This window comes from Saccostrea cucullata, unplaced genomic scaffold, assembly GCF_032062105.1.
Source record: "Saccostrea cucullata isolate Sc308-1 unplaced genomic scaffold, CSIRO_AGI_Scuc_v1 ctg2395, whole genome shotgun sequence".
NCBI lineage: Eukaryota > Metazoa > Mollusca > Bivalvia > Ostreida > Ostreidae > Saccostrea > Saccostrea cuccullata.
The window spans coordinates 41,693-53,738 of NW_026926363.1; the positions used below are offsets into that span (position 1 = coordinate 41,693).

At 34.7% G+C, this 12,046-nt stretch overlaps 1 protein-coding gene across 1 annotated transcript in view; it reads left to right on the forward strand.

Moving 5' to 3' along the window:
* Positions 1 to 9,595: 9,595 nt before the first annotated feature.
* Positions 9,596 to 12,046, forward strand: part of LOC134271468 (uncharacterized) — a 77,843-nt gene continuing 75,392 nt past the window's right edge. The window contains exon 1 of the mRNA XM_062753660.1: positions 9,596 to 10,042. Coding sequence (XP_062609644.1) covers positions 9,596 to 10,042 — 447 coding nt within the window. The remainder of the gene's footprint in view (positions 10,043 to 12,046) is intronic.

Consider the following 12,046-nt stretch of genomic DNA (forward strand, 5'->3'; position numbering starts at 1 on the left):
TACCAAAATTGTGAATTTTATGGCCCCAGGGTCAGGGGTTCTGGTTTTAGGGCGGGGCTCTATTGATTATATAGTGAAAATACATGAATTCTTTGAAAATCTTCTTCTCTGCTCCTAGGTTTTATATAAACTAACTAAGTACATAGTTATGATGAGCAAGAGTGCGACTACCAAAATTGTGAATTTTATGGCCCCAGGGTCAGGGGTTCTGGTTTTAGGGCGGGGCTCTATTGATTATGTAGTGAAAATACATGAATTCTTTGAAAATCTTCTCTGCTCCTAGATTTTATATAATTTAACTAAGTACATAGTTATGATGAGCAAGAGTGCCTCTACCAAAATTGTGAATTTTATGGCCCCAGGGTCAGGGGTTCTGGTTTTAGGGCGGGGCTCTATTGATTATATAGTGAAAATACATGAATTCTTTGAAAATCTTCTTCTCTGCTCCTAGGTTTTATATAAACTAACTAAGTACATAGTTATGATGAGCAAGAGTGCGACTACCAAAATTGTGAATTTTATGGCCCCAGGGTCAGGGGTTCTGGTGTCAGGGCGGGGCTCTATTGATTATATAGAGGAAATACATGAATTCTTTGAAAATCTTCTTCTTTACTCCTGGGTATTATATAAACTAACTAAGTACATAGTTATGATGAACAAGAGTGCCTCTGCCAAAATTGTGAACTTTATGGCCCCAGGGTCAGGGATTCTGGTGTTAGGGCGGGGCTGTATTGATTATACATGTATAGTGAAAAAACATTAAATTTTTGAATATTTTCTTCTTTGCTCCTAGGTTTTAAGCAGATGAATTACCTATATAGTTATGAGCAATCCCTAATCTTCAAGAATTGTAAATTTCAAGGCCCCAGGGTCAGTTGTACCATAGTGGGGGGGGAGGCTGTACTTATGTACTGAAAATGAATGGATTGTTTGAAATGTGCTCCTTGGTATTAATCAAATATTTTTGAAAAGCAAGTATGCCTTTCCAAAAATAGTGCAATGTGTGGATCTAGGCCTAAGAGTCAAGGGTTCATGTGTGGTAGCGGCACTACTGATTATTGCTGAATATTACTGATTAGTTGAAATGCATTTTTTGTTCCCCTACCCTGCCTATGGGTATAAAGTAACCAAACTAAGGAACTGCTAAGTGTATAGTTATGATGACCAGATTGTAAATGCTATAGCATCTGGCTTAAAACATGGATCAAATTCAGTCACTGGGAAGTTGTTGAATAATGCTCAGGTGACCTATAAGGCCCAGGGGCCTCTTGTTAATATATTCGATCAGTGCTTACTATCTGTTCAAGATATATTACTGTAGTCAGCGGCGACTCACACAAATTGTTCCGACGAAAATAGTTCCATCATTAATAATTAACAACATAATTGTTCATGATAAGAATAATGTTGTGTATGTCATAGGTAAAAGAAACAAAAATTAATGTAAATTTTTCCTCCATAGATCACTTTCCCCCCTAAATGCAAATAAAAAATGTTAATATTCCTACGCTCGCTCCCTCCCCAGCTTTTTTTTTAAACATATTTGATAACAGAGAATATCTAGGTCATTCTTCGGTTGATATTTTTTTCACCAATGAATTGATTATACTATATCAACAACTGTAGAAAAATCATGTTTATTGTTCGTTAATCATCATATAGTTTCCTCTTGGAGAAAAAAATAATCATTCTGTGTGTGTAGTATATTGAATGACGGAATTTTCAATCCCTGAGCAGATTCCTGCACCTGTGTAGACAAACTACACAAAGTTAGAGCACCTATAAAATGTGTAACAAAACCCGAACTGGGCCGGGGATTTCTAAACTGACAATTGTTTAATTTTTATTAATCAGAATTTTTATTCATGTGATCTAAATATGAAAAAAAATCTGTCTGCCATCGTAACTTCTCTGTTCGCGGGAGTTCGTTTGACAACTCCATCGCACGTGTGTAGACCAAAGCTAACTGGTCTTGCGGACACAGATATGTGTACTGTTTGTTATGAGACTGGGTGACCGTAATGCTATGGACTCATGAAATTTACCCAAGTTCTATAACTAAACAGTGCAGTTTTATTTTCATAAAAGTCATTAACACTCTTAAACATATTAAATCTAAAAGTCAAATATCTTTGGATATGGGATAGCCCATATCTATTCTTGTATATAATCTGATTAAAAACAAACATTGTTTACATCCCTCTGAGTGGTTGTAGTGACTGTACTGATGATCTTTTGGTTCCTTGGATTACCACTTTTCCATTTAAAGCATAATATTTTCGCTGAAATATTCACAGGACACGCAATAAATTTTCTTTTGGATTTGACATAAACTTCATCATGTTCATTGTCCATCACGTTTCCATGCTTACACGTTGCACACACTAGGGCTATTCCACCTAGTGAACTCGCATCACAAAAAGGAAAAAATCATCGCATTGTTAGCTGCAATCGATATCAAATAACTATGTTACAATAACTTCGCAAGATGAAGATTCACTTCCAACTTCCACAGTGTCGCCATTTTGTTTCTTTACGATTAGAATAGTTACGACAAAACGAAATTCGTAAAAAATCGCTAATTTTTTCGGTTAAAAGTGAAAACAGATAAAGGAAAGACATTAAATACAAACTATGAATAAGTCATTAAATACAAACTATGAATAAAATTACCACAAAAATTATTTTTTATGGCCTAAAATAGCGATGCTGTTTTTGAATTATCTACTTCCGGCAGGATAATCCTACTTCCGGTAGCATTACTAGCATTGACCTAGTTTCAAACCAGCATCAGGATAAGGATCAAACCAGGATAAGGATAATTAGCATCAAAATCAGCAAGCAAAGGAAGCATCAAAATCAGCAAGCAAAGGAAGCATCAAAATCAGCATTGATGCTGTAACAAAATTATTTCCCTGCACTGTATGTATAAGATATATTGTTTATGATAAAATTTGGGTACTTCAAGGGATTTTATCCAAAATAAAATATTCCATTTTCCGTTCCGTTCCGCTTTCCGTTCCGTTTTCCGTTCCGCGTTTTAGCAACACCCCACTTTTTCGAATGTTTTTAATATTCACTAAAGAGTTATGTTTGACGCTGATGGACATAAAGACTCGTTATGTTTCCAATTCAGTATAGATCTCAAAACAACTTTTGTGAAATTGAACCTTATGAGTTTTATATAAGGATATGGAAATAACGAACAGTATTCAATCTCAACGTCCATTAAACAAATATACAAAACAAGAGCAGAGCAAACACGGACCTCCGAAACATCAGAGGTGGGATCAGGTGCCATGGAGGAGTGAGCATCCCCTGCTGACCGGTCACACCCGCCGTGTGCTCATTGTCATAATCAGGAAATAACGGAAAAAATCCGTAGTCAGTTCAGTGTATAAATAATGGACTAACAATTGGTATGAAAAACGTCAGTCAGCATTTCATTCAATGATAAATTGTATTTGCTGACAAGGTCATTGTATCGACCATAGAATTTACGAAATGATGACTTTAAACGAGACTGTTGATATTCTTGTTTCATCAACTTGCTTGTCAATAATTTACCTCGTTTAAGAAATTGTTCATACGTAGAGCATGCTCTTGCGTATCGAATCAACTGAGATATAAATACTCCGTATGCAGGTGATGAAGGTATATTGCTGCATAAGTAAGGGAAGTTGACGATAGAAAAGTTAAAGTCATCACGTTTATCATATAGCTTGGTTGTTAGATTACCATTTGTGTCTTTTTCAAGTAAAATATCCAAGTATGAAGCAGATGTGTTGGACTCTGTGGTATCTTTTATCTCAAGCTCACCAGGATATATCGTGTCGACGTAGGAATGGAAATTATCATTATTAATTGACAATACGTCGTCGATATATCTAAATGTCGAGTTGAAGGCCACAGCAAGTGTTTTTTTCTTTTCACGCAAAAGATTTTGCATAAATTCTGCTTCATATGAATATAAAAATAAGTCTGCTAATAACGGAGCGCAATTTGTACCCATGGGAATTCCAATAGATTGTTGGAATACCTGGTCTCCAAAAACCACATAGATATTGTCAATCAGAAACTCAAGCATCTTCTTGATGTCAACTTCAGAGTACTTATGTGTACATGTACATTTTTTAAAGCTCTTGATTTTTAAGGGGTCGAAAAGCCCTCCGTTTTTGTTTAACGACAACAAGGTCTAGTTATATTTGTTTTTTCCCCGTTTTCAGAAAATGCAGCTCAGCTGGGTTGGCTGTAAATGAAACGTGAAGTCATAATAACATTTTCGAATCGCTGCCAAATCGTAGAAGCAGCGTATTTTACTTAGTGTCAAAGGCTGCAGTTTTAATAGTCTCAAGTCTTATTGGACCTCTCCCTAGGGGATGTACTTAGTTGACCCAGCTATCCCCAGGGCAAAAAGTGCACTCAGTTGACCCGCCTAGCTCCCCCTAAGTGGCTTAACCAATCAGAATCCAGCCTTTTTGACCTCATTTGCATAACAAGTGCACTCACCTAGCTCGGCGCCTATTACTACTGGTAATGTTTATAAAGAAGCATCCTCAGAGAGAGAGAGAAAGTGTTTCACAATGATTGGTGTAAAGCAGTCATGTACAATGTAGTATCATGAAAGATACTGTGACAATGATGACTTTTGTGAAGTCTTATGATATTCGCGTTTCATTAACTCATTCTTTAATAAGTTACTTTGTTTTAGAATCTGTTCAAATGAAGTGCATGTGTTTCTTTTATAGATACATTGCTTGGTTGGTGCAAAATATAAAATAGACCACAGCCCATGCCAGGTCAACGCTAGTTCTCCCTTCTTTGCTGGAATAAAGGTAACAAATTCACTTGTCAATGAACACTATTCTTAGATTTTGCTCATCTTTCAGTTTAGTAGTGTTTTTAAGTTTAGTGTGAATTATTGGTGTTTGAACCACACAGACTTGTCACGTAGGTATATTTCATGAAGCGCGCTAGCGCTTCTTGAAAAATATTACTAACTGCATGTCTGTGTGATTCACACACCAATAATTCACACTAAACTTAAAAACATTCCTTATATTTACATTTTAAATGTTTGGAGGCACCAAAAATATACTCAAAATTTGAATTTCTCGCTGCCTTATATCGTTATACTTTAACAAACGTCTCTGTAGCCTTATTGTGATGTAACGCATCTTTCTCCTGTATATTTCTACCCATGAGTATACACGAAAATGGTTCTCAAATCAATTTCACTGTTGGCTTTGTTGAAAAACACAGCAAATATGCATTTTCATTATAAAGCTAATCTCACAATTCTTTTATTTTATGTAGGAGGTATATAGAGGCATGTAATTTATATCGATTTCTCAAATGATTCCGCGCTCTTTTTGGATCTTTATACATTGTTTCATAAATAGAGATATTAGTTTTTTAATTCCCGCTGCGAAGGAGAAGATGTTTAAACTGATTTTGCCTTTTTTCTGTCTTTGTTTCGGTCTGTCTGTCTAGCTGTCCGTTACTTTGTATCCATTTTCAAATCTGGTGTCAACTACTTGTATATTCCTGCGTGCTAGTATACCAAATTCCACTCGCATTTTTTTCACCGAGCAACAACTTATCGCAGAAGCTTGAAATTTTAACACACCCTTTGTTAAAAATGCTATGGGTTGCAATCATTTTTGTTTCGATCTGAAAACAACTGACTGTATATCCATGTGCCTCTCCATAAATTAGGGCCTTATTTTTTTTAATACAAACAGAACAGGGATATAACTAATGAGAATTGGCACACACATTTCTTGTTAAGTGAGAATTTAGATTAAACAGACCCTAAAAGTTGCTTCTGACTTTTTAGGTAAGAGATGGCATAGTCTTTTTTAGTTTACCTGAGCAGATCACCCGTTGACCGTCTGCCTGTCCGTTTGTCCGTCTATAAACTATTCATTTTTCCAACTTCTCCTCAAGAACCCCTGGGTCAATTTTAACCAACTTAGTATAAAGCATCCTTGGGTAAAGGAGAATTTAGATTGTTAAAATAAAGGGCGAAGTCTCGTTCCAAGGGGCGATAATCACGAAAATACAACAAGAGGCCCACGGACTTTATAGGTCACCTGAGTATCTTCCAATAACTTCCCAACAATTAAATTTGGGTGGTGTTTTAAATTAAATGCTATAAAATTCAAATTCTCAATTTTGAAAGAGGCACCGTTGCTTATCATAACCATATACTAACTAAAGATATTTGCATAAAACACAGGAAAAAAAGGAAAAGATTTTCAAAGAATTCTCGCAATTTCACTATTTAGTAATTCGCGCCCCGTCCTAGCGCTAAACCACCTGACCCAGGGTCCCTGCAATTCACAAATCTGGAAAATGCATCCCTCTTCATCATAACTATGTGCATAATTCATTGGTTTTAATACCCAGGAGCAGAGGAGAAGATTTTCAAAAAATAGTGCATTTTCACAATATAATCAATAGAACCCCTGAACCCCTCACTGGGTCTATGAAATTTACAATAATGGAAGAGACCGCCTTATTCAACATAACTAAGGACATGGTTAGTTTGTTTAATACTCAAGAGCAAAAAAGATTTTTTTTTTAGGAATTAATGTATTTTCGCCATATACATGTAATCAATAGAGCCCCGGCTTAACCCCAGAACCCCCGACCCAGGGACCATAGAATTCACAATATTGGAAGAGATATTCTTACTCATCATAACTATGTAAGTGATTAATTTGTTGAAATCCAATGAGCAGAAAATAAGATTTTCACAGAATTTCTGCATTTTCTCTATATAATCAATGAAGCCCCACCCTAACACCAGAACCCCTGACCCTGGGGCTATGAAATTCACAATTTGGGAAAATCAGCCTTATTCAACATAACTATGTGATTGCCAAGGTTAGTTTATTTAATGCCCATGAGGATAGGGTTTTCAAAAACATAAAGAATTTTCACGATGAATCTATTTAGCCCCGCCCTAGCACTAGAACCTCTGACTCTTGGGCCATAAATTTCACAATTTCGGTAGAGGACTCAATGCTAAAAACAAGCATGCCACCAGTTTAAGTGCTTGATGCCCAGGAGTAAAGGAGAAGATTTTTAAACGATTGAATTAATTTTAGTGGTTTTTGCCAGGCCCCTACGGGGGAAGGGGGTTTACATTGAAATATATTTGGAAAAACTTGAAAAGAAAGTTAAAAAATCTTCTTCTCCAGAACCACTGGGCCAGAAAAGCTGATACTTATGTGGAAGCATCCTGAGGTAGTTTAGATTTTAGATTCTTCAACTCATTACCCCCGGGGGTTGGACGGGGCCACAATAGGAAATCCATGTTTTCCATTGAAAAATAAAGGGAAAAAAAATTAAAATCTTATTCTTGTGAATTGCAAGGCGAGAAAAGCTGACAATTATGTTGAAGTATCTTAGGGTAGTGTAGATTCTAAATTGTTCAAATCATGTCCCCCGGGGGTAGGAAGGGACCGCGATAGAAATCCTAGTTTTACACAGGGAATCCTAGTTTAACATAGAAATACATGTATATATGAAAAAAAATCCTCCACTAGGCCAGAAAAGTTGAAACTTATGTGGAAGCATTCTTGGGTACATGTAGTGTAGATTCAAAATTGTTCAAATCATGAACCTTAGGGGTAGGGCGGAGCCACAATAGGGAATCCGATTTAATGACATTGGAATATATGGGAAAAAACTTTCAAAATCTTCTCAAGAACCACTTCGCAAGACAAGCTTTAACTTATGTGAAAGTATCCTGGGTAGTGTAGATTTTAAAATGTACAAATCATGACAACAAGGGAAGGACGAGGCATAATAAAATTCACGTTTTACATAGGAAAATATCGGAAAAAAACTTTAAAATCTTCCTCTTAAGAATCACTGGGCCAGAAAAGCTGAAACTTATGTGAATGCATCCTTGTACAAATCATACACGGGGAAAAGAGGGACCAAGAGAGTCCAAGTTTAACATGGAAATATACATTTCAAAAAATTAAAAATCTTATCAAGAATTACAAGGCCAGAAAAGCTGAAACTTATGTGGGAGCATTCTGGGGTAGTTTAGATTCAAATTTGTTCAAATCATGACCCATGGGCGACGGAGTCACAATAGGGAATCCAAGTAAATTACATTGAAGTACATGTATATGGGAGAAATCTTGTTCCAATCATGACCCTTTAGGATTGTCAAGGTCAAGATAGGTATAACAAAGGGGCACATTTGTTAAATCACAGAATGGCCAAGGTTACTCAGTTGAGCGATGCCGCCCATGGGCGTCTTGTTTTCAAAAACCATGTATATCAGAACTAGTGCAATGTTTGTGCACGTTAAATACGTTAAGCAACATGGATTCGAATATTAAATAAATGCAAGATAAGGGGCAAGAATAAAGTAAGACATGGATTCATTCAAAACTGAAAAACACTCCTTCAAATAGCCTTGATTACATATAATTATAAAAGCAGTATTCTTGATATGATAGTCATAAAAAATTTTTAATATGTTATATTTACACGTTGTACTTATCATGAACACCCTCAGAATTGACAGGTGTTAATACATAAAATACATACTACATGTAACTAGAGACATATCCAGGGTCTCCATCTGAAAGTTTTTTTTACGAATCCTTACACATGTATTTAAAAAAAATTCATTCATAAGTTAAGATAATTCTTGAAATAGGCAGAAGGGAAAAAACAACTAGTACATATATGAACAAACATTCACTTCTGTGAATAAAATTTTGTATAAATAAAAAAAAAATTAAAAAAAACATGCATCTGTGAAAAGAAAGATAACTAGTTTTGACATTCAGATTATGCAAGCAGTGGTGAATCCACAAATCTTAAAAAGTACCCGCAGCCACACCAAAAATTGATGTGATATTGCCGATATTTTGTCATTTTGTTTTTCCTCATAAAATTCACCGGGCTTGGTATATTTTTCTAAAGTTATATTACACTTTTAGCACCAAAGTAACGTATTCTGAAATTTATTTTCACTTGTAAACCTTTAGTGAGTGTTATATTTATTTTTATTATTGAAATATTACAACTATTTTATTTTATATTACAGTTCTTAGAATTATCCACTTTTCTAAACTTGTGACATGATATTAAGTCTCTTAATGTTTGTATCATCTGTCCTTGAAAAAATTGAGTCTTATTTACTCATAAATATTTTGTGAGTGGTATTTTAAAGTATTATTTAACAAGAAACACTGACTTTGTTTGTTAATGTGAGCGTGGGAAATTTTGATTAGTGCCCATTCTTCGTATTTTTCACAAACACGTTTCAAAAAATTGTTAGTTGACTTTCCTGCAGTCATTTGAAATTGCATCTTAAATTTCCTTGACCGTTTGCAGTAAAAATAAACATGTAGTAGACCATTATGCTTTTCGGCTCATTCACTGGACTGGACCATTGTGTGTTGTGGGCACCTTTTTGCGTAATGACAACAATATCCATATATGGTAGTTTATTCGATCTGTTAAACCTACACTTTCATGTTTATACGAAAGGTGTTTTGACATCACGTGTTACTTTGCAACCGATTGGAAATTTGTGTATGTTTGTGCTAGGACTCAGATGTTGAAGGCAACCTTAGCACTTACAATAATTTTACAGGTCTTGAACTCAACAATTTCAATACCAAGAGGAAAAAGCGTGGACGTCCATCTACAGTTTACAATACCATTTATAAGTCTGCACGGTATTTCTAACCTCCCACATATGCTGATTGACAACCAACCTGCACTGCAGATACGAATGGCTGTACATAACGCATCATCTTCTGTCTGTGATGGTCTTGAAAAAAAAGCATGTGATACTGATATATCTGCTTACAAATTCAATGAAAGTAAGAGATACAATACAGATATGTGGAAAGAGATTCACAAAATAAAAGTTAATAATGAAGACGATGGTGATGTTAAACCAAAAATTGACAAACACATAACGCTGCGTTTCAAGACTGGTCCAACATACGGCCTCGGAAGCAAAATATTCGAAGAAATTGGCTTATCAGACGTCCAGGCAAGTAAACAATTTATTTGTACCTTTTCAAACTGATTTCGCCAAATCTTAATTAGACAAACAGTGTTGAAAAAAAGTTTTTGAACAAGGTAAATGTAAACTCAATCTGTCCTATTAAAAAATGAAAAAGTGTTGCAAAATGTATGTTTAATAAGTCAAAGCAATATGCATATTTCAACTTAGATATATAATATGAATTTAAGATTCTTTTTTGAGAGGTTTAAGAGGTGTTTTGTCATGTTTTTAAAATACTTTTTTTTATATATATATAAAAGGTTTTTGTAGAAGACAGCAACTCATCATGGAAGGAAGCAATTTGTGAATCTCACACAGATCCGCATATGATGACGTTTGATAAAAAGTAGGCAAACACTTTCTGCATAGCATACCATATTATGACATTATATTGTTTAAAGAAAATTAAGAAGGAAGATCGTGTCCATTTAATTGTTTTACAAACAGACTGCAATACATACTTTATTGCTTGGTAATTTATTTCAAAACTATAGGCAGTTAGTGATTTATTTTTCTCACAATAGTAAATCACTTATAAGTAACTACTGTTCGTTCTATAAACATATAGAAATTGAACAGTTTATACTGAGAAGAATTTGCCTACTGCCTATGTTTGAGGAAAGACGGTTTTTCAATTTTAGACGAGAAATCCATCTTATCATATTTATTTCATTTTATGTCACCTGAGTCACTCTTGTGACCTATTTTTATCTATTTTCGACTGTCGTCAATCAGTGTAAACTTTTGAACATTTTCAGCTTCTTTTCTGGAACCGTTGAGAATACCAACCAATTTTTACGTATTACATCTATGGGTGAAGGGGAACTAAAATTATGAAAATCATGGCCGCTGTCTCACTGGGGTCTGAGGGGTGTGGCCAATACCACTTAAGTTAATGCAATTTTTAAAAAATCTTCTTCTTTACTCCTGGACATCGCCATAAAATGTGTTCCTCAAACCAAAAAAAAGCCCTTTACGTAATATATCAACTATGCAGATACGGAATTTTTAAAATAAAAATTTGAGCGCTATTATCTATACTAGCTATTTATTTAAAAAATTCTGTATATTTCTTTGTAGAAAGTACGAGTGTCAATTGGATGGAACCTTTGTATTGTACAGAAATGAGATCTACCAACAAGAGGTTTTAATTATTATTTTCATCTTAAATAATACGTTTATTGTGTATTATATTTATCTTAAAATTTCTGAAATAGTCAAAATACTTTTTCCCTACCAATTGTGGATTAACAACAGGCGTCTGAAATCTTGATCGTCAAAAGAAAAATTTAGAAAAAATGTTCCCACCCTGAACTAGAAAATTCCAGGATGGCAAAGAGTTTTTCGGGAGGGGTTCGCAAGGCAGACTGGATTTTTCATTCGAATTAATAGCACAAACTCTGCGGATACTGAATAACGATGTAGTCGCAAAATTGTTCTGACCAAGCCAAGATTTATTATGGGTCCCCCCAAAACATGTTGCATCCTTTTTTTTTAAACGAGGGTGGAAAATTTTTTTTCAGTCCAGATTTTTTTTTGGGATGACAGTAAAAAAAAATTCAGACTCCTGTGGGATGAACAGAAACAAAGATTCTAAATTTAATGATCCAAGTTATAGGTGGTTAAATGAGAAAAGAGAAAAAAAATAATCGTCAAATATTCTTTGCACTGAAGGAGGAATGTCACACAAACTTTTTATTTTATAGATCTCCAAGTGATACTTTTAAAACAATGGTTTCAGCATTGAAAGACAATTATTGGCTCAAAATCATTTTATATGATTTTTTTGTCAATCATTATTTAAAGAGAAATTGAAATGAAATTGCGAAATCTTCGAAAAATCTTTTTTTTTTCATATTTGAACCTTACCCGATCAAAATTAAAGAGACACCGTGATGCACAAAGGGGGAAGTTGACAAACGTAGAAATTTGCATGATTCGAGTAAATTTAATTCAATTCCTAAACGCTTTGTGTTTCATAAAATAACG